General features: G+C 44.6%; 1 protein-coding gene across 1 annotated transcript in view; it reads left to right on the top strand.

The window, feature by feature from the left end:
- The window catches only part of LOC141145599 (cytochrome P450 2C29-like), a 76,467-nt gene extending 50,876 nt beyond the window's left edge, over positions 1 to 25,591 (top strand). The window contains exons 6-10 of the mRNA XM_073632425.1: positions 7,733 to 7,906; positions 10,344 to 10,485; positions 15,184 to 15,371; positions 17,786 to 17,927; positions 24,603 to 25,591. Coding sequence (XP_073488526.1) covers positions 7,733 to 7,906; positions 10,344 to 10,485; positions 15,184 to 15,371; positions 17,786 to 17,927; positions 24,603 to 24,799 — 843 coding nt within the window. The 3' untranslated portion in view covers positions 24,800 to 25,591. The remainder of the gene's footprint in view (positions 1 to 7,732; positions 7,907 to 10,343; positions 10,486 to 15,183; positions 15,372 to 17,785; positions 17,928 to 24,602) is intronic.
- Positions 25,592 to 26,916: the final 1,325 nt, after the last annotated feature.

Genomic DNA, 26,916 nt, shown 5'->3' with positions numbered 1-26,916 from the left:
AACTGTACTTGCATCATTTGCTAAAGCGGCCAACTAGCTAGGAAATGGGTGACATGCAAGAGTGATGGCTACTCTGGTATTGAAGGGGTGTTATGCTTGGCCCTTTTACTATCATCTGGTTTCCCACATACTGGGACTGATCTTGCAGCACAGAGTGCCCAGGGACTTAGCTGGGCGTCACAGGAGAGAGACATGTATGAGGTACTCTACCTTGGGATAGAGAACAAGCATGTAGTTACACTAAAAGGCTATTTCCTATATCCAATAGTAACAGTTAAACATTTCACAGGTTCCTAATTGCTGCACACCCAAGAAGTGGTGTTCTCTAGCTGTGTTTAAAAGTGTTTAGCATTAAGAGTGTAACAAGCTCAGCCATGGGTTACAGAGAGTTAACTGTGCAAGTGCTGCTTGCTTCTAAGTTTGAGAGATCTTTTTTTCTTCAAACATTAAAAGTCAGCAGCTACAAAAACTGATGCTGCTGACTTTTAAAAAAAAGACACTCACCTGGTCAAGGATCCAGTGCCGTCCTCACTCGGCCCGGTTTCTTTACCGGTCTTCAGCCCCCTGGTGCCAGCATGTTAACTGTGGGCAGCCAGCTGCGCTTAGTGAATGGTCCCGCAGCCTTCTGGGACCTGTGACGTGTCCCAGAAGGAAGCAAGCATGGAGGAGGAGAACTTCCAAGTGGAAGTGGGAGCAGGTACCTGTTAGAACTAGGTAATCGCTCCACCACCCAAAAAATTATGTACCAAAAGTTAAAAAGGAGGGGGTGAAGGAGGAAGAGTGGAACTTCCCCTTTTTGGGTGAAATTCCACTTTAATGTTGTTTTTACACGACCGCAGCCCCCTGCCTAGTTTAGACATTAGTGAGTGCAGTTCCACAGTGTCCCCACTAGGGCGCCTTAAGCCACAACTGGACGTGTTCCAGATAAATAAAAATGATGTCAAAGTTGAGGTCCCCAAGACATCTTTTCCTCAGCCTCTGAAAGGTATTAGGGGTGTTGGTTAGGCCGTAAGGCATCCGATTAAACTCTTATGCCCCGTACACACGGTCGGACTTTGTTCGGACATTCCGACAACAAAATCCTAGGATTTTTTTCCAACGGATGTTGGCTCAAACTTGTCTTGCATACACGCGGTCACACAAAAAATCCGAACGTTCTAAACGCGGTGACGTAAAACACGTAAGTCAGGACTATAAACGGGGCAGTGGCCAATAGCTTTCATCCCTTTATTTATTCTGAGCATGCATGGCACTTTGTCCGTCGGATTTGTGTACACACAATCGGAATTTCCGACAACGGATTTTGTTGTTGGAAAATTTTATATCCTGCTCTCAAACTTTGTGGGTCGGAAAATCCGATGGAAAATGTGTGATGGAGCCTACACACGGTCGGAATTTCCGACAACAAGGTCCTATCACACATTTTCCGTCGGACAATCCGACCGTGTGTACGGGGCATTATAGTCCTAAGTGTAATGAAAGTGGTTTTGTCTCAGTCTTCCTCAATAAAAGGTAGGTGCCGAAAGCCACTGGAGAGGTCCAAAGTGGAGAGGTAACAGGCCTGCCAGTGACTCAAGGTAAACATCTCAATGTAAACATCTTAATGGGACAGGCGTTTAATTTCCAATAGTCAATGCAGAAGCTGAGACTCCCATCTTTCTTTTGTACCAGCATAATGGGGGCAGCCCAAGGGCTCCGTCTCTCTCTAATACCACCCCGTTGCAGCACATTGTGAAGTGAGCCCTTCACCTCTTGACACAATGCTAGAGGGATGTTCTGGTACTACTCCTGGATGGATACAGTATCCCCAAATGGATAAGGTGATCCAGGGCCTCAGTACTGCCATAATCCTCAGGTCACATGCTTCTCCAGTATTTGATGCTACAGAAGTTGTGGTTCCAAGCAAAATTCTTGCATGGGTGGGGCTAACTGCTCAAAAAGTTTTAGGTATTGGGAGTTTTCTAGAGCTGCCATATCAGTGGCAAGTGCGGCACATATCACTTTGACTCCTGGTCAAGGTAGTTCCATACATTTCTTTGGAGCAGTGAACACATCAGAGATGGCTCTCTGAGTAATCAGATTTTGCCAGAGTGTCACCTAAATTAACCACCTGTACCAACACTTTCCTTTGTTGTACCTTGGACAGCATCCTGGCAACCAGTCACCCTTATCGGGTTTCTATATCTTGCCATGGCTCGACCATTGCTGTTGTTTCCTGTAAAAATAATGCTGGCCCCCACCGGACGCGGACACACTACCTTTTGGCCTTGTCATCACCTGCATCCAATGGCAAGGGGGCAGTCAATAGACATGTGCAATTCGTTTAGTTCCGAATTAGTTTTTTACCGAATTCAGACAAATTAGTTCATTCGGAAACCTCCAAATTTTCGAATTTCCGAATTTTTCCGAATATTCGTAAATTTGGAAATTTGACATTTCAAAATTCGTAAATTTGGAAATTCTAAATTCAAAAATTCAAAAATTCGTAAATCCGAAAATAAGAATGAAAATCCGAAAATTCAAAAGAACGAAAATCCGAAAATAAGAACGAAAATTCGAAACCCGAAAATTCAAAAATCTGAAATAACTAACTAATAATAACTTAACTATTAAATTATAGGTATTGGAATTTCCTTTCAATTTTGGCTGTTAGTGAACGGAACGAATACGAATTTATCCGAAGTTACAAATTATCCCTAATAACGAATGCCGTATCTAAATGAATGGAACTTAACAAATTAATAATAATAAATAACAATAATAATAAAAATGTATTATTATTTATTATTATTTTGTTCCGTTCCAATTGTTTAGATCAGGGATATGCAATTAGCGGACCTCCAGCTATTGCAAAACTACAAGTCCCATGAGCTATAGCAAGACTCTGACAGCCACAAGCATGACACCCAGAGGCAGAGGCATGATGGGACTTGTGGTTTTGCAACAGCTGGAGGTCCGCTAATTGCATATCCCTGGTTTAGATACTACATTCGTTATTTCGATTTATGAATTTATGAATTTTCGAATTTTCAAATTTTTGAATTTCCGAAAAAAACAAAAAACAAATGAAACGAAAACGAATTAATTTTTCGGCAGTGCACATGTCTAGCAGTCAAATGACTCACCCTTCTTGGGGCAGCAGTGGTCCCTCTGTTCTTGTGCTGGGCAAGCTTTGACCAGCTTCTGCAACCACAGCTGTTCCTCTGACATCTCTGTTGTATGGGAGTGGCATTCTGCAGATGTTGGTTAGGCCCAGCCCCTACAGAGCATTCATGCCCAGCACTACCAGAATATCCGTAAGGATAGAATCCTGAGACACTACCACTCCGATGCACTCTGCCATCTGGACAAGCACTCTAATCGACATCCAGGTGACCCCCTCTATGGGTATAGGCAGGTTGATAGCAGCCTTCAATCTCAGCTAGTCGGGTTCTGGCAGTATAACTTGGTAAAAAGCATAGTCTATAGTTGGACAGTCCATCTCCACCGTGACCGCTGAAGATGGACGGTCATGCTTGGGATGTGTCATAGTGGTTCCCACATGTCGTCCCCCTGCCCTGGGAACATCTACTTTAATGTCCTGATAACAGGGCCTCTTTATTCTCTCTGGCTGTAATTCCTGGATATATATGGCCCCGCCATTTGCACTGCCAGCATCTCCAGTGCCCTTAATGTGTTGTTCCCAGATGGAGCCTATGCTAACTCACATTTCACCTCAGTCAATTCTTGCTGTATCATGGCAGAGGACGTAGTTAACCCTCAGATGTCCATCTCTAGTAGGGAAAGGGATCAACTCATCTCTCAAGACTACTTGCCTATTCTTCCTAGTGAAATCTATTTGAGCCCCAGCATCCTCTTGTTTTCTCTCCACAGTCACCAGTATATCCTTAAACTCCACATCTTTGGCATCTTTCACCCTGTCCAGTAGTGTTCATTTGATGGAGGGCACTCAAATTCTGGCAATTAAGTGATCACTCACCACTATGTCGGGGGTCCTCCGGCAAGCATAGCCCTTCTCATATTTCTCAATTAACCTCTTCCACAACGCCTGACACACTACTGCATATTGGGCAATGTTCTTATTCTCTTGCTTTGCGTCCTTATGAAGAGTTGTTGCCTTAATTCAGCCACTAATGTCACTTTGCCATACACTTTCTCTAACCATTTTGTAATCTGTGTCAGCATAGCACATTCTTTATCAGATAGCACCCAAACAGCCTTCCTGCTGTCCACCTCCAAGAAGTGCATTCCAACTCCGGGATGACTTTCTCTGGAATCTGACACAGATGAGCAGAGCTCTCCAGCTTCTCTACCCATTCATTTAGTGGAATGTTGGTGCTATTATATTTATGGATTAGCGTTAGATCAGTCCCAAGGGGTACCATGGTGGCGTGCAGCCTGTGTGGGAGCATGACTATCCATATCGTGCTGAATAGGGATGAGCCGAACACCCCCCTGTTCGGTTCGCACCAGAACATGCGAACAGGAAAAAAATTCGTTCGAACACGCGAACACCGTTAAAGTCTATGGGACACGAACATGAATAATCAAAAGTGCTAATTTTGAAGGCTAATATGCAAGTTATTGTCAATAAAAGTGTTTGGGGACCTGGGTCCTGCCCCAGGGGACATGAATCAATGCAAAAAAAAGTTTTAAAAACGGCCGTTTTTTCAGGAGCAGTGATTTTAATAATGCTTAAAGTCAAACAATAAAAGTGTAATATCCCTTTAAATTTCATACCTGGGGGGTGTCTATAGTATGCCTGTAAAGGGGCGCATGTTTCCCGTGTTTAGAACAGTCTGACAGCAAAATGACATTTTGAAGGAAAAAACACATTTAAAACTACCGCGGCTATTGCATTGCCGACAATACACATAGAAGTTCATTGATAAAAACGGCATGGGAATTCCCCACAGGGCAACCCCGAACCAAAATTAAAAAAAAAAAATGATGTGGGAGTCCCCCTAAATTCCATACAAGGCCCTTCAGGTCTGGTATGGATATTAAGGGGAACCCCAGCCAAAATTTAAAAAAAAAATTGACGTGGGGTTCCCCCTAAATTCCATACCAGACCCTTCAGGTCTGGTATGGATTTTAAGGGGAACCCCGCGCCAAAAAAAAAAAAAAAAAAACGGCGTGGGGTCCCCCTAAAAATCCATACCAGACCCTTATCCGAGCACGCAACCTGGCAGGCCGCAGGAAAAGAGGGGGGGATGAGAGTGCGGCCCCCCCCCCCTCCTGAACCGTACCAGGCCACATGCCCTCAACATTGGGAGGGTGCTTTGGGGTAGCCCCCCAAAACACCTTGTCCCCATGTTGATGAGGACAAGGGCCTCATCCTCACAACCGTGGCCGGTGGTTGTGGGGGTCTGCGGGCGGGGGGCTTATCGGAATCTGGAAGCCCCCTTTAACAAGGGGACCCCCAGATCCCGGCCCCCCCCCTGTGTGAAATGGTAAGAAAGGGGGGCGGGGAATGCCACAGGGAAGTCCCGTCATGTCACCGTGCGTCAGAGGGGGGCGGGGTCACCGGGTGGCCCCGCCCCCCGTTATTTAAGAACCGTCAGACGAAGAGACGCCGTCACACAGCGGGAGCCTCCCTCCATGCCACAGCATGGCTGCGGAGTGGCCCGGAGAAGACATGAAGAAGAGAAGAAGAAGAAGAAGATGAAGAAGAAGATGAAGAAGAAGATGAAGAAGAGAAGAAGATGAAGAGAAGAGCGGGAGCCTCCCCTCATGCCATGGGTGCGGAGCGGCCCGAGGAGAAGAAGATAGAAGACGCCGCGGAGAAGATGCTGGACGAGAACGCCGGAGGAAGAACCAGAAGAGCCAGAAGAACCAGAAGAAGAAGAAGATGAAGGAAGAAAGAAGAAGCATTTAAATAAAGGAATTGTCAAAAACTGTCTCTTGTCATTTTTAACATTTTTGACAGTTTTTTAGTGAAATGGTAGGGGTAAGTACCCCCTTACCATTTCACACAGGGGGGGGGCCGGGATCTGGGGGTCCCCTTGTTAAAGGGGGCTTCCAGATTCCGATAAGCCCCCCGCCCGCAGACCCCCACAACCACCGGCCACGGTTGTGAGGATGAGGCCCTTGTCCTCATCAACATGGGGACAAGGTGTTTTGGGGGGCTACCCCAAAGCACCCTCCCAATGTTGAGGGCATGTGGCCTGGTACGGTTCAGGAGGGGGGGGGGGCCGCACTCTCGTCCCCCCCTCTTTTCCTGCGGCCTGCCAGGTTGCGTGCTCGGATAAGGGTCTGGTATGGATTTTTAGGGGGACCCAACGCCGTTTTTTTTTTTTTTTTTGGCGCGGGGTTCCCCTTAAAATCCATACCAGACCTGAAGGGCCTTGTATGGAATTTAGGGGGACCCCCACATCATTTTTTTTTTTTTATTTTGGTTCGGGGTTCCCCTGTGGGGAATTCCCATGCCGTTTTTATCAATGAACTTCTATGTGTATTGTCGGCAATGCAATAGCCGCGGGTAGTTTTAAATGAGTTTTTTCCTTCCAAATGTCATTTTGCTGTCAGACTGTTCTAAACACAGGAAACATGCGCCCCTTTACAGGCATACTATAGACACCCCCCAGGTACGAAATTTAAAGGGATATTACACTTTTATTGTTTGACTTTAAGCATTAATAAAATCACTGCTCCTGAAAAAACGTCCGTTTTTAAAACTTTTTTTTGCATTGATCCATGTCCCCTGGGGCAGGACCCGGGTCCCCAAACACTTTTTATGACAATAACTTGCATATAAGCCTTTAAAATTAGCACTTTTGATTTCTCCCATAGACTTTTAAAGGGTGTTCCGCGGCATTCGAATTTGCCGCGAACACCCCAAATTGTTCGCTGTTCAGTGAACTTGCGAACAGCCAATGTTCGAGTAGAACATGAGTTCGACTCGAACTCGAAGCTCATCCCTAGTGCTGAACTATACCAAGTTGTAGGGGGGGCCTTGATGCAGTTACCCACTCGGGAGGACCACAAAGACAAAACTGTTCTTGTGAACAAAACCTATTTAAAGATGTTAAGATGGCCATCTCTACCTTCACAAGAATTCAGCTTCCCATCAGGTGCCAATTTTCCCAGAGAGGATTGATGGAGTCTCCAAGGGGCAAACTTCCCTTATAGATCCCTCTTTCCCTACAACAATGTCACAGCGCACCCAACAGGATGGAAGCGTACCTGCCTACACACTTGTAATGCTGAGCCTCCATGGTTGAAATAAGAGAAATCCATTGAATGAATAAGGTGGGCCAGGGACAGCTCAGCTTGAAAGGAAAGGGCTAGATAATTCTAGATGTCCTCCAGCCAGGAAATGATGTGAACCTGATTTGACTTGTTGCAGCTTTATATACACAGTGTGAGAACTTGTACCCTGTGTTATCTTAAGGAGCCTAATTGGTTCTCCCGGTTCTTACCTGGAACTGCAAAACTATTATCCCCTGTGTTGTAGAAATGAGTAGAGAGGAATTCTGTAGTTTAGGAAAAGGTAACGGCAGGAATGACACTATTCCTTGACATTTCAGTCCAGAAAAGGCAATATTTTGTTAGCTCACAACATAAAATTAGGGAATTGGGTGTATTTCAGGCAGATTATCAGGTATTTTTCTGTACCTGCTTATTCTTTAAAGGGATGAAATGTGGGAAATGTGCATGTATTGCTGAGATGTATTGCATATGACATACACTGTAATTCTTTAATTGTTTTCTCCTTGTGTTTCCCGGTCAGATCTGCAATGTCTTCCCATTCCTCCTCAAGCTGCCATTATTACCAAAGATTGTCTTCAAGGAAAACTCCTACCTGGACAACTTTGTCCTAGATTACATCAAGGAGCACAAACGCACCCTGAAGCCCGAGGCCCCCCGGGATTTCATTGATTATTTTCTGCTGAAGATGAAAGAGGTATACAAGACAAAAAAAGATCTGTGGACTTTACTGGCAGCGGATGGGGAACTCATAAATCTCATAAAATTGAAACTTTATTATAAAGGCTAAAATTTACATTAGGCTGGAAGCCATGAAAACAAACATGTCACACAATTACATCATAACAAGTACAACTGCTGACCTACTGACCACCACATAAATTATGGATGAATATAAACAGCATCTGGCATGTATATGAGTATTGGTCGTGACCGTACGTTCTCATGAGTCAACGCATTTCTCTGCTCCGCTTCCTATGGACGAGGACGTGCTTTGACTCAGTTATCTCTGCTATGGTTCTTTAAAGCTTATGTGAAGGTGGCACGCAATATGGATGAGTCAGAAAAACTTTGTGTTGGGTGGGAAAAACAGAGTTCAGCAATCTATGGCCAAGCTGTGTGGGATTTCTTGCAAGTCCCTAAACCATTTCAGAGTGAGCTACCTCACAATCCAGCTTCCGAGAACTTCCACAAGTGTTACAAGGATTTCAACTCACTTTTGATGTCCTTGTGGTTTTGTTGGGTGCCTGGTTCCCCGCTGTTGGAACCACAGTGTGCAGCAGGGGACAAGGCATATGATTTAGGTTAAGCCAGCAAACCATAGCTTTTCATAAAAGCAAAGAACTCACCTCCTGTTGGATAGGTCAGTATTAATCATCTTCTTTGCAAGGTGCTTTAAAATCTATATATACAGTATCTGCCTGTATTTCTCAGCATTGAGGACACCATTGATCCTGACCAAATCTCCAACTCTATTTGCAGAAATGCAGCCCCCAAACTTAAAGAGTTGTTCCACCCAGGGAGTCCATTTAAAAAAAAAAAATTAAAAGTCAGCAGCTACAAATACTGCAGCTGCTGACATTTAATTGGACACTTACCTGTCCCTGGGTCCAGCGATGCGGGGGATCGAAGCCCCGCTCGCCCCCCCCCCCCCTCCGCTCGTCGGTGCCGGCATTTCAACTGTGGGCGCCGGGCTGTGCCTTCACAGCCTGGCACCCACTGCGCATGCCGCTCAGTCACCTGGGACCTGTAATGGGTCCCAGATGATTGACAGGAGGGAGGGAGCAGAGCCGAGCCCTTCCTGTGCCGAGGGGGAAGTGATGTCACCAGCCCAGGCAAAGGAAGAGGCAGACTACGAGAGACCACCTAGCAACAGGCATTTAGAGGTAAGTAAAAAAAAAAAAATATATCCAAATTTTTTTTGGTTTTTTTTTTTTTAGAATTTTTCAGGTATTTTTGTTTTTTTGGGTGGAACCCCACTTTAAGGTACCTCCAACATGCTTCACAGTTGCCTGCAGACACTCATTATTGTACCACTCTCCAGCCCTTCGGTGAACAAACTGCCTCCTGATACAGCCAAATAATTGAGTCAAAGTTTGACTCAACAGTCCAAAGCTGTCATTTTCTGCACCCCAGTTCCTATGTTTTAATGCATAGTTGGGATGCTTAGCCTTGTTTCTACGTCAGAGGTATGCCTTTTTGGATGCAGTTCTTCCATGAAGGCCACTTCTCTGGAGAGTAGGGTGTACCTGGGTCCTATGGGTTTCCACCAGTTCTGTGCTGATGGTAGTGCTGGACATTTTCTAATGTCGAAAGGATGTACCCTGTTTCCCCGAACATAAGCCCTACCCTGAAAATAAGACCTACAAGGACTTTAACTAGGACATATTTGGGGGGTAGGGCTTATATTGCAGCCATCACCGACAATCACGCTAGGTCTTATTTTCGGGGAAACAGGGTAAGCATGATGTGTCTTTCATCTGCTGCATTAAGTTTCCTTGGCCGACCACTGCGTCTGCGGTCCTTAAAGTTGCCCATTTCTTTGTGCTTCTTCAAAAGAGCTTGAACAGCACTTCTTGAAACCCCAGTCTGCTTTGAAATGCTTGCCTGTGAGCGACCTTGCTGATGCAGTATAACTACCTTGTGTCTTTTTGCTGTGCTCAGTCTTGCCATGGTGTATGACCTGTGACATGAAACCGTCTTCCACAATCTCACCTTAGAAGCAGAGTTTGGCTGTCCCTCGCCCAGTTTTAAGCCCCCTACACAGCTGTTTCTGTTTCAGTTAAGGACTGTGTTTCAACCTACATATGATATTGATGATCATTAGCACCTGCTTGGTATAATGGATTAATCATACACCTGACTCTAATCCTACAAAATAGTGTAAGAACTAATGCTGGGTGGAAGCCAAAGGGTAGTGACGCCAAATACTGATTTGATTTGATTTAGATGTTTCTTCGCTCGCTTTTCATTTTGTAAATTTATAAAAATAAACAATTAAAATTATATATTTCTGAAAGCATTTTTACTTTAAAGCATTTCTTTATATGCTCTTGCAACATTATGTGGTGTTTGGTTAATGTTTGAGTTTGGTTAAACTCATTTTGAGTTTATTCCCCCATCTGCCTCCTCAGGTGGAGCATGAAGAGGACCCGGATTTCTGTGATATCAGCCTGCAGGCGATGTTGGTGAGTCTGATATCAGCAGGCTCTGAGACCACTGCTTCCACCCTGAAATTCTGCGTGGTCTTCTTGGCCCACTATCCTGATGCCCAGGGTAAGATCATATTAAAAATAATAATAATAATAATAATGTATTTTTTTATAGGCGTGTTTCAGAACACCCAAGGTCACAAGAATAGCAACAGAGCAACAAAAAATAAATAAATAAAATAAATATACATTTCATGAACATTAACCACTTGACCTCCGGAAGATTTACCCCCCCAGCCCCCACTTCATGACCAGGCCATTTTTTTTTTTCAATACGGCACTGAGTTACTTTAATTCACAATTGCGCGGTCATGCAACGCTGTACCCTAATAAAATGTGTGTAATTTTTTTCCCACAAATAGAGCTTTCTTTTGGTGGTATTTGATCACCTCTGCGTTTTTTTATTTTTTGCACTATAAACAAAAAAACATCGACAATTTAGAAAATTTCGAATTTCTCCATAAATTTAGGCCGATTTGTATTCTACAACATATTTTTGGTAAAAAAAAAAAAATCCTTTGCCCATGATTACCACCTATCAGTGCCCATCATTGCTGCCTATCAGTACCCATCAGTACTGCATATCAGTGCAGCCTCATCAGTGCCTCCTAATCAATGCCCATCAGTGCAGCCAGCGGCGATTAACCACTTCCCGCCCAAAGACGTCACATGACGTCTTTGATTTTCAGTGGGAATATCTGAAAGATGGGTGCAGCTGCAGGCATCATTCAGATATCCTTGTTTTCAGCCAGCGATTCTGTGCACCATAAGAACGATCATAACGGCAGTTCCGCCGCTTGATCGTTCTTACAGGCGATGAGAGGGGACGTCAACCCCCCCCTCCCGCCGCCATCCTGTGCTTCTTCGGGCTCTCCCATGCCATCGGGGACCTGGAGAAAGAATCGGCCACCGCCGGATGACGACCATAGAGATTTCCAGTCATCTCTATGACCGTCGGAGGCCCGGGCGCGACGTTATGACGTCACGTCCGGGCCGCGGATGTAAACAAAGCCGCGATCGCAGCTGGTAAGCATGAGATTGTGGATTTTTTTTTCTGATCTCATGCTTTCCAGCCTGGAGGAGAGATGTGGGGTCTTATTGACCCCACATCTCTCCATAAAGAGGACCTGTCACAATAGATTCATATTACAAGGGATGTTTACATTCCTTGTAATAGGAATAAAAGTGGTCACAAAAAAAATGTTGTAAAAGAAAGTGTAAAAATAAAAAAAATAAAGTAAAATAAAAAATAAAATAATTTGAAACGCCCCTGCCCCCGGTAGCTCACGCTCAGAAACGAACGCACACGTAAGTCCCACCCACATATGTAAACGCTGTTCAAACCACACATATGAGGTATTGCTGCGTGCATTAAAGCACACGCAACAATTCTAGCACTAGACCTCCTCTGTAACTCTAAACATGTAGCCTGTAAAAAAATTTAAAGCATCGCCTATGGTGATTTTTAAGTACCGAAGTTTGGCGTCATTCCATGAGTGTGCGCAATTTTAAAGCGTGACATGTTGGGTATCTATTTACTCGGTGTAACATAATCTTTCACATTATACAAAAAAATTGGGCTAACTTTACTGTTTTGTTATTTTTTTAAATCATGAAACAGTTTTTTTTCCAATTTCCAAAAATTGTTGCGCAAATACCGTGCGAGATAAAAAGTTGCAACTACTACCATTTTATTCCCTAGGGTGTCTGCTAAAAATATATATATATATATATATAATGTTTGGGGGTTCTGAGTAATTTTCTAGCAAAAAAATTATGATTTTTACATGTAGGAGAGGAGTGCCAGAATAGGCCCGGTACGGAAATGGTTAAATACCACCAAAAGAAAGCTCTATCTGTCTCAAAAAAATGATACAAATTTCATATGTGTACAGCGTTGCATGACCGCGCAATTGTCTTTCAAAGTGTGACAGCGCTGAAAGCTGAAAATTGACCTGGGCAGGAAGGGGGTGAAGGGAAATATGCTGACCGAGTAACATTGCTGGTGTGGGCTTGGAGGGATAGTGTACTGCTGAGGGTGAAAAACTAAGTTTGGTCAGGGTGGATTGCGTGCCAATTAGGAAAACCTCCGTTTTATCACTGTTTAATTTAGAACGTTGTTAACCCCCCTAAAAAATTGGATCCTGCTCCTTTAAAGCATGTTATATGACACAGTGCTTGTCATTTGGGCCCCTTTAACACCTAAAAAACCTGGCTGATCCTGCCAGTTTCTCCCCACCCTTCTGTAAACTGACCACGGTGTATCATGGCTGCTGATACCAGACACCGTGGTCAGTTTATGTGTCTCTGTCATCAGCAGCCTGCTATCTGCTCTCCTCTCTGCTCCTGTGTCCTCCTCCCCCCTCCCCTCTCTGTCTGTGTGTGAGCCGCCCCTCCCCCCCTTCTGCTGCTCTCATAACACTAACCTGTATACACCACCAGCACTGCCTCCTATTGCAGTGCCCCCCTCTGTGTGTGATTTATAAATATAAATGCTGTAAATACCTCATTTAAGAGCCGAGATTGTGATCACGTGACTAGCAAGTTCTCTCCTCCTCCCCCCCAGACTGACATCAGCAGAGGAATCTCAGTCCCGCCCCCTGCATCTCTCAGAGGAGGAAAGGAGAAAGCTGGGCAGTCATGTGATCGCAATCTCGGCAGTGAAATGAGGTATTTGCAGCATTTATTTTTTATAAATCACACACAGAGAGGGATACTACAATAGGAGGTTAACAACCACTTTAAGATCAATAATAACCATAGCAGAATGCAGAACCCTTGCCCACTTCATCCAACACTACATCACAAACAAACAATAATTGACAAATTGGTTTTGCTTGACCTAGTAGGTGCTCTGAAAAGAAATTTAGGTGAAGAACGATCACCATAAAAAAAAAAAAAACTTTATTCATATCTACATGTTTCATGGAACCCATAGACCACATCCCCCTTTTGAACAACAAATGTCTCTTCTGAGCACCTCTTTAGAATAACAAAATCCCGAGTCCATCTCTGGCCAACGACTGGAGTGTGCTGCAGGAGAAAGCTGGTTGTTTGATGGCTTCATGGAGATAAATGATGGAGCTGTGAGTGTTGCCAAGTACTGGACAACTGAATACAGTGGGAGGTACTTGTACTGTCTATAGTTATTCAATAATCACCCAACATCACGCCTCCCAACTTTTTGAGATGGAAACGATGGACACCTATTAGCGAAAGTATGTAGGCATAGGACACACCCCCCTGCCACGCCCCCTTAACCACTTTAGCCCCGGAAGATTTTACCCCCCTTCCTGACCAGAGCACTTTTTGCGATTCGGCACTGCGTCGCTTTAACCGACGATTGCGCGGTCGTTGGACGCTGTACCCAAACAAAATTGACGTCCTTTTTTTTCCCACAGAGATTTCTTTTGGTGGTATTTGATCACCTCTGCGGTTTTTATTTTTTTGCGCTATAAACAAAAAAAGAGCGACAATTTTGAAAAAAAAGCAATATTTTTTACTTTTTGCTATTATAAATATCCCCCAAAAATATATAAAAAAACTATTTTTTTTCCTCAGTTTAGGCCGATATGTATTCTTCTACATATTTTTGTTTAAAAAAAAAAAAAATCACAATAAGTGATATATTTGGTAAAACAAAAAACGCAATAAGCGTTTATTGATTGGTTTGCGCAAAAGTTATAGCGTCTACAAAATAGGGGATAGTTTTATGGCAATTTTATTATTATTATATTATTTTTATTATTTATTTATTATTTTTTTATTATTATTTATTTATTATTGTATTATTATTATTATTATATTTTTTATTTTTTTTATTAGTAATGGCGGCAATCTGCGTTTTTTATCGTGACATTATGGCGGACACATCGGACACTTTTGGCACTATTTTGGGACCATTAGCATTTATACAGCGATCAGTGCTATAAAAATGCACTGATTACAGTGTAAATGACACTGGCAATGAAGGGGGTTAAACACTAGGGGGCGATCAAGGGGTTAACTGTGTCCTAGGGAGCGATTCTAACTGTGGGGGGAGGGGCTACCACTCACATGACATCGATCACTGCTCCCGATCACAGGGAGCAGTAGATGTCTGTCATGACACAAGGCAGAAACAGGGGAAATGCCTTGTTAAATAGGCACCTCCCCACATCGAGTTCCCGGGACCCGCGTGCATGCCTGAAAGGCGGCAAATTTAAAGGGACGTGCCCGTACGCCCATTTGCCTGCCTGTGCCATTATGCCGACGTAAATCTGCGTGTGGCAGTCGGCAAGCGGAGAATTCTACAAAAAAAAGATTAGTTAAACCCACACGTGCTTTATTTTACCACTACTATTCGTTTATATCGGCTTTTTAAATTGACAAACGCAGCAATTTAGAAATCCGATGAAAGGTTTAGCACTGGGTTTAGCACTTTTTGAAAGATAAAAAGTGCATTTTATATACGACTATACAGATCAGACCAAAATGAGGGACAAATGAGGAGGAAAGAGGGGCGGAGGGAATTTGTTTGAAATCCGGGACAGTCCCTCGAAATCCGGGACAGTCCCTCGAAATCCGGGACGGTCCCTCGAAATCCGGGACGGTTAGGAGCTATGCGGACCTTAGAATATTGTGCTCACCTTCTCTTTCCGCACTCCAACTAGTACTGGATAGTATAGGCCAACTGACTACATGCTGGAAGCACTCATTCTGATTGTCTGTCAGTTAACACAGACATTTTAGGAAGTCACAGGTAACTCCTTTCACATTTCAGCGAAAGTCCAACAGGAAATCGATGAGGTGACCCAGTCACTGCGCCCACCTACGATCGAGGACAGACTACAACTGCCGTACACCAACGCCGTCATCCATGAAATACAGAGGGTTCTAGACCTGGCTCCAACTGCTGTCTTCCACGCCGTGACCAAAGACGTTCAATTCTATGGATACAACATCCCAAAGGTATTTGGCTATGATACGTCAGACTGTGCTTGTGCCAGACTGTACAGATATGCACTCACCGGCCACTTTATTAGGTACACCTGTTCAATTGCTTGGTAACACAAATTGCTAATCAGCCAATCACATGGCAGCAACACAATGCATTAGGCATCTAGACGTGGTGAAGACGACTTGCTGAAGTTCAAACCGAGCATCAGAATGGGGGAGAAAAGGGGATTTAAGTGACTTTAAACGTGGCATGGTTGTTGGTGCCAGACGGGCTGGTATGAGTGTTTGAAAAACTGCTGATCTCCTGGGATGTCTTGTACTGGATATGGCTAGCTACCATTTAGATGTCATACAGCCTGTTCATTATGAGTTTGTCTCATTTAATATTTTCCTTGGCAGAATGTAATATACTGCAGTATAGCAGATTGGGCTGCCACCATTTCTTCAAGCCAAACCCCAACACTTTAGCGGCAAATGACAATTTTTTTTATTTTACTTTTTTTTTAAGGGGGAAGGCTGTGGAACTCTGATGTAAGGGGGTTTCACCAAAGCCCCCCACTTACATCAGAATTGTCAGCATTCCCCCTTAAATCGGGGTTCACAAAGCCCCCCTTACATCAGAGTACATAGAGCACCCCTTACATCAGAGTCCACAGAGCACCCCTTACATCTGAGTCCACAGAGCACCCCTTACATCAGAGTCCACAGAGCACCCCTTACATCAGAGTCCACAGAGCGCCCCTTACATCAGAGTCCACAGAGCACCCCTTACATCTGAGTCCACAGAGCACCCCTTACATCAGAGTCCACAGAGCACCCCTTACATCAGAGTCCACAGAGCACCCCTTACATCAGAGTCCACAGAGCACCCCTTACATCAGAGTCCACAGAGCACCCCTTACATCAGAGTCCACAGAGCACCCCTTACATCAGAGTCCACAGAGCACCCCTTACATCAGAGTCCACAGAGCACCCCTTACATCAGAGTCCACAGAGCACCCCTTACATCTGAGTCCACAGAGCACCCCTTACATCAGAGTCCACAGAGCACCCCTTACATCAGAGTCCACAGAGCACCCCTTACATCAGAGTCCACAGAGCACCCCTTACATCAGAGTCCACAGAGTACCCCTTATATCAGAGTCCACAGAGTACCCCTTACATCAGAGTCCACAGAGTACCCCTTACATCAGAGTCCACAGAGCACCCCTTACATCAGAGTCCACAGAGTACCCCTTACATCAGAGTCCACAGAGTACCCCTTACATCAGAGTCCACAGAGCACCCCTTACATCAGAGTCCACAGAGCACCCCTTACATCAGAGTCCACAGAGCAACCCTTACATCAGAGTCCACAGAGCACCCCTTACATCTGAGTCCACAGAGCACCCCTTACATCTGAGTCCACAGAGCACCCCTTACATCTGAGTCCACAGAGCACCCCTTACATCAGAGTCCACAGAGTACCCCTTACATCAGAGTCCACAGAGCACCCCTTACATCTGAGTCCATAGAGCACCCCTTACATCTGAGTCCCCCCTTACCATAGTGCACTCACTCAGGGGCAGGAGAGAGAAGGGAGGAAGGCGGCCTATGCACTTAGCGGTTGTGGTACTTGGTTAGTTGGGGAGCATACTGTAGGTGTGTGCAACCCAGGCAGCAGAGGGAATCTGCACTACACTGGGTGATTAGGGTGTGCCCAGGCACACTTATGTTGGGAGGGTCCACAGTCCAGTCTGAATAATGTGCCCGGGTTTCAAGGAGCTTGAATCCTGGACACATGAATCAAAATCTGGACTGTCCGGGGGAATCCCGGATGGGTGGCAACCCTAATAGCAGAGTATAGAAAAGCCAATAATAAACATTTCTCTATTTCTTCCTGGGCACCTATATACTTCCTATTCCCGCCTTGTAATTTTACTCGTCTGCATTTTTCCGACATTCACTTTCAGATTTAAAAGTTGCATTTGAGTATTCAGCTTGTTACAGGCTCCGGCATGATTTAATCGGTACTGAGCCTGTATGATGTGATTGTACTCATGCGTAGCTCCCAACTGTCCCTGATTTGGAGAAATGTCCCTCTGTCCCTCCTTCCTCCTCATTTGTCCCTCATTTTGGTCTGATCTATAGAGTTGTATATAAAATGCACTTTAAGTGTTTCCCAGAGCTAAACCTTTCATCCTTTTTCTAAATTGCTGCATTTGTAAATTTTAAAAGCCAATATAAAGGAATAGCAGTGGTAAAAAGCACTTGTGGATTTAATTAACCTTTTTTGGGGGGTTAATTCTCCTTTAAGGGGGTGTGGCAGGGGGGCGTGTCCCATGCCTACATACATTTGCTAGTAGGTGTCCCTCATTCCCATCTCAAAATGTTGGGAGGTATGCTCATGTATAATGGGGACTCTCTCTCTCTCTCTACTTTAACAGGGCACCATCATCATCCCATTCCTGACATCGGTGCTTAATGACCCCTCCCAGTGGGAGACACCGGAACAGTTCAACCCCGGGCACTTCCTGGATGAGGAGGGCCAGTTCCGCAATCGGGTGGCCTTCATGCCATTCTCAGCAGGTGAGAAATCCATAACATTATTCTGTCAATGCCAGGCTGGGGTGAAGTGAACCTTTTTTTTTTTTTACCATATTAATTGTAAATCTATCACACAAGGCTCTGCTGGTCTGGCTTCTAAGAGGGTTCCCCGAAAAAAAACCCGTCACCTTGCCCATTTAGGGCAAATAAACACCCCCCACCACTTTAAACTGCCACCTCACACCACCTTCACAGGTACGCTCCCTTGCCTATCCTTCGTCTGGCATAGCCAATGCAGGTCCCCATAACCTGGAAGCATCGGGTAATTGTGGTGGCAGCCAAGAGAAGAAGAAGAAGAAGGAGCGGCAAGGGGAGGACTGTGAAGGTAAGTGTAGGGATTGTTGGGAGGCGGGCTTTGAAAAAGATCCTGTCACATTGCCCTGAATGAGGAAGGAGCCAGGGCTGAATACTTCAGTCAAAACAGTAAAATTAGCCCTAAAATTTATAGGTAGAGAAGCCAACCCAGGTCTTCTGCTTCTCATCCAGGGACTGTACTGTAATGCACCAAGAAACTTGCACCAGGAAATCCCTTTTGTTGCCTGTAATCCTTTTTTTCTACATTTTCCCAGAGAAAAGATCAATCGTTTTTTCTAAGAGAAAAGAAGACAATCTTGAAAGTCTTATATCAGGGCTTGACATATTTGCTTTGAATCTAGGAACCAGCTATACAAGTTTGTTTTTTTTAACCGGAGAGCACGGGAGGACAGAGAGAACTGGGGGGGGGGGGGCGGAGAGCACGGGGTGGAGAGCACTGGGGGCGGAGAACACGGGGGGGCAAAGAACACTGGGGGGGTGGAGAGCACTGGGGGGGGAGAGCACTGGGGGCGGAGAACACGGGGGGGGGGCAAAGAACACTGGGGGGGTGGAGAGCACTGGAGGGGGAGAGCACAGGGGGGGCCAGAGAACACGGGGGGTGGAGAGCACAGGGGGGCCAAAGAACATTAGGGGGGGTGGAGAGCACAGGGGGGCCAGAGAACATGGGGGGGTGGAGAGCACAGGGGGGCCAGAGAACACTGGGGGGGTTGGAGAGCACAGGGGGGCCAGAGAACACTGGGGGGAGTGGAGAGCACAGGGGGGCCAAAGAACACTGGGGGGGTGGAGAGCACAGGGGGGCCAGAGAACACTGGGGGGGAGGGGAGAACAGGGGGGTCAGAGAACACTGGGGGGGGGGTGGAGAGCACGGCAGGGGGGGAGCAGCAGAAAGAAGCTGGATAGGAGCTGCATGAGCTGTTGCATATACAGCAAAACCTTGGTTTGAGAGCGTTTTGCAAGACAAGCAACATTTTTTAATAAATTTTGACTTGATATACAAGCGATATCTTGATGTAAAAGTAGCGGCATGTCACAACCGAGTATAAAAGAGAAGAGAGGCACCTCTAAGTGTAGCAATATGGTTACATTTAATGAAGGTACAACATTTGGCAACATATTGCTACACATAGTTACATAGTAGGTGAGGTTGAAAAAAGACACAAGTCCATCAAGTCCAACCTATGTGTGTGATTATGTGTCAGTATTACATTGTATATCCCTGTATGTTGCGGTCGTTCAGGTGCTTATCTAATAGTTTTTTTACACTATTGATGCTCCCCGCTGAGACCACCACCTGCGGAAGGGAATTCCACATCCTTGCTGTTCTTACAGTAAAGAACCTTCTAAGTAGTTTAAGATTAAACCTCTTTACTTTTAATTTTAATGAGTGGCCACGAGTCTTGTTAAACTCCCTTCTGCGAAATAGTTTGAGGCTCCTCTCTTCTCTTTTATACTCTGGAGCTCCTGCTGGATTTTGCTTCTAATCCCCTTGTGGAGGCTTCCATTAGTGGATGGACATTTTATGGTTACACAACCTATCACATTGCTATAATCTTTTTATATGGACTATAAACTGAAGAACTTATGAATAAATGGTTGTGGAACAAATCATTTGAGTTTCCATTATTTCTTATGGGGAAATTCGCTTTGATATACAAGTGCTTTGGATTACAGGCATGTTTCCGGAACGAATTATGCTCACAATCCAAGGTTTTACTGTATAGGAATCAATCTCTCCATTTAACTCCTGCAGTCTCTAAAAGCCTAATTCTCCTCCTCTCCCTCCGACAGGCATTCTGGAGGGAAATGGAGACATTGATTCCTCTGAATGCAGCCACCAACCAGATTGGTGAACTGATCCAAGGATTCACTCCTTGGTTCCTGTTCTCCATTCCTCTCCAGCCTTGTGCTCAGTACTGATAACTAATATAAGAATTAATTGTAATTGTGTAATTGTGTGTGTGGTGCTCACTCCCAAAGGAGCTGCTGGAAGTATTGGGTCTCCTGCTCCTGTGCCCATGACTCTGCAAATAGCACCACACACTCTGACACACCTGACTGGGTGGGGAATAATCATTTGCAAATGTATTTGCAGTACCTCAATGGCAAAATAAATATGAGACAGAAGCAATATTACAGCAGATAGTTAATCGGAATATATTGCAAATAGTTGAACAGTAGAAAGAAATACATCATAAAGCAAACAATGGGTGTATAGAGCAACTTCTCCTAAACCCTTTAGGGGCAATCTTAACTAAGGAGAATTACCCCACTAACAGTTCAACAGTCTGTAACATATTTTATTCTACTATCCAGCTTGTAAGCCAACCGTTATGTCAGAGCCCTCAAGATAATGTCCCTTTAAGCACTTATAATGGCACTGACTCTGGTCCCTTTAAGCACCTACAATGACAGTGACTCTGGTCAACTACTTACAGTTCGGGCCTTTTCTGGCACTTTTTTTTCCAAATGAAACAATCAGTATTTTTTGCTAGAAAATTACATAGAACCCCCAAACATTAGGGGGCCCTAGAGAAGAAGATGGTGGGTTTTGCAATTTTTTGTCAAACGGTATTTGCACAGCGGTTTTTCAAATGCAATTTTTGGAAAAAAATACACTTTTTTTTACATTTTAATACAAAAAAAAAAAAAACACAATACATAACCCATTTGTTTTGTAACATATATAAGATGAAGTTACACCGAGTGTTTAGATACCAAACATGTCACGCTTTAAAATTGCGAATGCCTGTGCAACAGTGACAAACAACGTAAATGTTACTGTCCATAGGCAACGCTTTAAAAGCCTTTACAGGTTACCACTTTAGATTTACAGAGGAGGTCTGTTGCTAGAATTTCTGCCCATGATCTGATGTTCATGGTGATATAAACATGCGCGGGACGATCGCTGTTTGTGGGGCCAAATTGCACATTCGCCTTTGCACGCAAACACGGGAGAATGGGGGCACTTCAAATTATTATTTTTTTATTATTAATATTATAAATATTATATATTTTTTTTACATTGTTGCTTTCATTTTTATTTTATTACTTTTATTGCTGTCACAAGGAATGTAAACATTCTTGTTGACAGCAATAGGCAAGTGACAGGTCCTCTTTATGGTGAGATCTGAGGTCTATAAGACTCCCAAATCCCTCCTCTGTCCTTAAAAGCATTCAAAACCCCAAGATCTGTGTTTCTGAATGCTTTTGATTTTATATGGCAACGATGGTTTCCGAGTAAACCGGAAGTGATGTCATGACGTCGCTTCCAGGTTACAATTACGAACAGCTGATGGGAAGGGAGAACCCGACAGAACCGGGGAAGGCGGTGCAAGGGAATGTCCCTTCTCGCTGCTTGTAATAGCAATCAAGTGGCTGGTGAGCTGTTGTTCTGATTGCTATTACAAGAGGGCCAACTGTCGGCTCTAAAAAAACCTATACTGGGGTAATGCGTACAGCTGCAGGCATCATCCCCCAGTCAGAAAGTCCAGTGAAGTACGGGTACGTCGCTGGACGCAGGGCCGGTGCTACCACTAGGCAAACTAGGCAGTCGCCTAGGGCGCACTGCTGCCTAGGGCGCCAAAGCACTGGTGTTCCTACCCTCTTCTCTCTGCAGCAAGCAACTAAGTCTCAGCATCAGCAGGCAGCCGCCGCTCTGTTCGCGCATAGTGCCAAAGGTGCAGCTGCGGCAGAGGACTGTGTCTGTGTCCCGACTCCCGAATGAATGGAAGCAAGAAAACATTTATTGATGGGCGCTGGTGAGGCTGCCTTGATGGGCGCTGGTGAGGCTGCCTTGATGGGCGCTGGTGAGGCTGCATTGATGGGTGCTGGTGGGCTGAATTTGATGGGCGCTTCATTAAAAAGGTGGGATGTACATGGGCAGGGCAAAGGGGGTGGAGTCAGGGGTGGAGCCAGGGGGGGACCGCAAAATTAGGTTTCCCCTAGGGTGTCAAAAATCCTTGCACCAGCCCTGGCTGGACGGCAAGTGGTTAAGCACTGAAGAAGATACAGACTCTGGTCCCTTTAAGCACTGATAACGTCACTGAAATTGGCTCTGTGATACTCGCAGGCAACACTGTCCCTCTTTAGTCAACATGTAATGTGGATTTGGCAAGTAGCCTCTCACCCACTTCTTGTGTTGGCAGATGGTCTCCCTCTGTACACTCGGTGAAACACAGTGTCTGTATCATCTTTAGCATATCATCATCATCGGTGTCTGTAGCGTCCTTCCCCCTTGATCAAGCAGCATGTTCCACCAACATCCGTGGGTCTCTCCAATGTCCTCAGATATCTGTGCCTCTTTCCCTCTCGCGTGCCGCTGTGAGTCGTCTTCCAGCAGCCAAACATGCACATAGTCCTCTCAGAAACAACCTCCATACTTCTTCTCCTCAGCCCAGGAAAGCTGCAGGGAACCACCTCTTTTCTTTGCCCCCGTGTCTTGGGGGATTTGCATTCACACTTTTGCTTCCAGTCAGTGTTACTTTTGTTTGTTTGAAAACATTTGTCAAAATTTTCGTCAGCGGCCTTTTTACAGTGACGAAAACGAAATGAAAAGTACACCATATTTTTGTCCACTGACGAAAACTATGACGAAAATCAATTTTGTTTTCGTTAACGAATGAAAGCAAAATGAAAATCTATGGGAGGGATATTTACCCTCGTGAACTTCTGGTTTCCACAGAGCTCCGCCTGTGTACAGCCCATGAGTGTTTCTGCTTCCAGCAAGCAAATGAGTCTGTAGCGTGCTTACTACTTAGCAGTTAGCACTGTGCAGCATTACAAGCCTCCTCAGATGACCGTCCAGAGCAGCACTGTGCATTACAGGCCTCCCAACAAGAGTCCCACGACCATCCAAAGAAAAGTACAGTGAGTGTGTACATTACAGGCGTCCCCTCAGAGCACTCTGTGTGCATTACAGGCCTCCTATGACCACCAGCATCCAGAGCACTGTGTGCATTACAGGCCTCCCAGACCACAATCCCAGAGTGTTGTACATTACAGGCCTCGCCTCAGACCACCATCCAGAGCACTGTGCAGCATTACAGGCCTCTCATATCACCATCCAGAGCACTGTGCAGCATTACAGGCCTCTCATATCAACATCCAGAGCACTGTGCAGCATTACAGGCCTCCTCAGACCACGGTCCAGAGCACTGTGCATTACAGGCCTCCTCTGACCACCGGCCAGAGCACTGTGTAGCATTACAGCCACTGTCCAGAGCACTGTGCAGCATTACAGGCCTCTCAGACCACCGTCCAGAGCACTGTGCAGCATTACAGGCCTCCTCAGACTATTGTCCAGAGCACTGTGCAGCATTACAGGCCTCTCATACCACCTTCCAGAACACTGTGCAGCATTACAGGCCTCCTCAAAACACCATGCAGAGCACTGTGCAGCATTACAGTTCTCCTCAGACCACTGTCCAGAGCACTGTGCAGCATTACAGGCCTCCTCAGACCACCATCCAGAGCACTGTGCATTGCAGGCCTCAGACCACCATACAGAGCACTGTGTAGCATTGCAAGCCCCCTCAAACCACTGTCCAGATCACTGTGCAGAACAGGCCTACTCAGATCGCCATTCAGAGCACTTTGTAGCATTGCAGACCTCCTCAGACAACCATCCAGAGCACTGTGCAGCATTACAGCCCTCCTCAGACGGTAGTTTGAACAATAATACTATAAATAATAACTTGATAGTAGACTTTTTTACTCCAGCAGTATATAATGAGCTTTGAAATTGTAGAGGAATGCTTAAATAACGCATTACAATTTAACTAAACCCATTTGATTTTAGACTACTAAATACGACTAAAACTAAAACAATTGCAGTTTACTAAAATGCGACTAAAACTAAAATGGCATTTTAGTCTAAATGACTAAAACTAAATGGAGCTTTGCTGCCAAAATGAACACTGCTTCCAGCTTACCAAGCTAGCTCAGTCTGTCAAAACTACACCTCCCATAATCCTTCCAGTCTGCATCCTGTGCGCATCCTTATTTGGTAGAAGGCAGACCTCCCTGAACCGTGCCTGTGCAAAGTCCTCTTCTACAACAAAGACACAAAAGTTGTTTTCCTGCCAGAGCTGCAGATTGGGCTACATGCATTATATACAGATTTTGACTAAACAAATCTATTGACCCCACTCTCATTAATAAAGCCTTCTGCTTGGTTGTGTACACCCACTTTTTGGATCCACAAAACACTTGACAATATACGACGCTTATGCTACTTATTTGCAAATTATGCTAAAAATTACTCTAGTGCATTTAACATAAAAGTTTGCTTGGGCGGATTGATAGGTCTGTCTTATGTGCAAATTTTCCTCATCTTTTCTACAGGAAAGCGAGTTTGTGCCGGAGAGAATTTGGCCCGAATGGAGCTCTTCCTTCTCCTCTCTGCTCTGCTTCAGAAATTCACCTTCAAGCTGCCCCCGGGAGCTGAGCGTCGGGACTCCAAATGGCTGAATGCCAATAAACGTGACATTATCGGTAATGCCCAGCTGTGTTTCGTGCCCCGAGCATTACCCACCAAGTAACCTGTATCATCAGGAGTTTCTGTAGGGGAACTCCTTAAAATCCAAACTGTGAATGGTGTAATATATCTGTTAAGCTTATCAATAAGCTTATCAATAATTTAGGCAAATATGGAGAGAAAGAGAGAAGGAAAGTATAGGTTGTATACATGTAATACAAAGTTTAGTTTTACTAGCCTTGATCAACTAAGGTTTATCCAGGGGTCATGGGGGTTTCCTTCAGTAGAGAGCATTGGCAATTTGATCTTTCAGTTGATTGGCACCTGCATTGTTGTGGTGGAATCATTGACCCTTGGCAGAGCTAATGGCATGGCTCCAGTGGAACCTCTCCTCTCATCTTTCTGGTACCACTTGTAACCACTGGTACCCGCTGATACCAATGAACACTGGTTACCACTGATACCAATGAACACTGGTTACCACTGATACCAATGAACACTGGTTACCACTGATACCAATGACATTTTTAGCTGTCTTTAGAGGAAATTCTTTCCACTGATCACCAATGTAATGGGGCCTTCCCACTGACCAGTAATGTAAGAAGGGTAATTCTTCCCACTGCTATTCATTCAGGACAACCCTTTTCTATTTCCCACTTCTCCACTGACCACTAATGTAAGGGGGACCCATCTACAAAGACCACCAATGTATAGGGCACACCTCTCCACTGACAACCAATGCAAGGGGGCCCTTCTACAATGATCACTCAATGTATAGGTCACACTTTTCCACTGACCACTAATGTGAGGGGGTCCTTCTTCAAAGACCACCAATGTATAGAGGACACGTCTCCAAAGACCACCAATGTATAGGGGACACTTCTTCAAAGACCACTAATGTAAGGGGGCCCTTCTAAAATGACCTCCAAGTGTATTGGTGCATTCCAACGGGAAATACGTTTAAAAGAGCTAAAATTAAACCTGGGTGGCTAAACTCTAACATAAAAATGGATACAAAATCAAAAGAAAAGGCCTTTAAAAAAATACAAGACTGAGGGGTCATTGTCAGCATTCAAACAATACAAAGAATACAATAAGAAATGTAAGAGCACAATCGGGTCAACTAAAATAGACCACAAAAGGCACTTAGCCAAGGAGAGTAAAAGTCCCCCACAAAATTCTTTAAATATTTAAACGGTAAGAAAGTGAGGCCAGAACATATTGGCCCCATAAAGAATGATGAAGAGAATTGTGTTACAAAAGACAAAGATAAGGCAAAGGTTTTAAATGCATTCTTCTGCATTCACAAAGGAAACAGGAGTGTATAGTAATTAAGGCTGTAATAGTAACACATCACAGAATGCACCCTCATTGCTAACAGAAGCCAATATCAGAAATAAACTTAAAAAACTTAACACAAATAAGTCACCAGGACCAGATGGCTTGCACCCGAGGGTCCTTAACCACTTTAAGGCCGGGCCTCTTTTTTAGATGTGGTGTTTACAAGTTAAAAATGTTTTTTTTGCTAGAAAATTACTTAGAACCCCCACACATTTTTTTTCCGAACACTCTAGAGAATAAAATGGCGGTCATTGCAAAACTTTCTGTCACACCGTATTTGCGCAGAGGTCTTACAAGCGCACTTTTTTAAAAAAAAATACACTTTTTTGAATTAAAAAATAAGACAACAGTAAAGTTAGCCCAATTTTTTTTATATTGTGAAAGATAATGTTACGCCGAGTAAATTGATACCCAACATGTCATGCTTCAAAATTGCACCTGCTCGTGGAATGGCGACAAACTTTTACCCTTAAAAATCTCTATAGGCGACATTTAAAAAATTCTACCAGTTGCATGTTTTGCGTTACAGAAGAGGTCTAAGGCTAGAATTATTGCTCTCGCTCTACCGATCGCGGCGATACCTCACATGTGTGGTTTGAACACCGTTGCACGGGCGTTACTCACATATGTGTTCGCTTCTGCACGCGAGTTTGGCGGGACGGGGCGCGTTTCAAATTTAATTTTTTTTTCCTATTTATTTTACCTTTTATTTTTTATTTTTACACTGTTTAAAAAATAAAAATGTGTCACTTTTATTCCTATTACAAGGAATGTAAACATCCCTTGTAATAGAAAAAAAGCATGACAGGACCTCTTAAATGTGAGATCTGGGGTCAAAAA

Source organism: Aquarana catesbeiana, linkage group LG05 (assembly GCF_042186555.1).
Source record: "Aquarana catesbeiana isolate 2022-GZ linkage group LG05, ASM4218655v1, whole genome shotgun sequence".
In the NCBI taxonomy this organism is placed as follows: domain Eukaryota; kingdom Metazoa; phylum Chordata; class Amphibia; order Anura; family Ranidae; genus Aquarana; species Aquarana catesbeiana.
The sequence above is the reverse complement of the archived record's forward strand: the minus strand, read 5'-3'. Positions and strand labels throughout refer to the sequence as shown.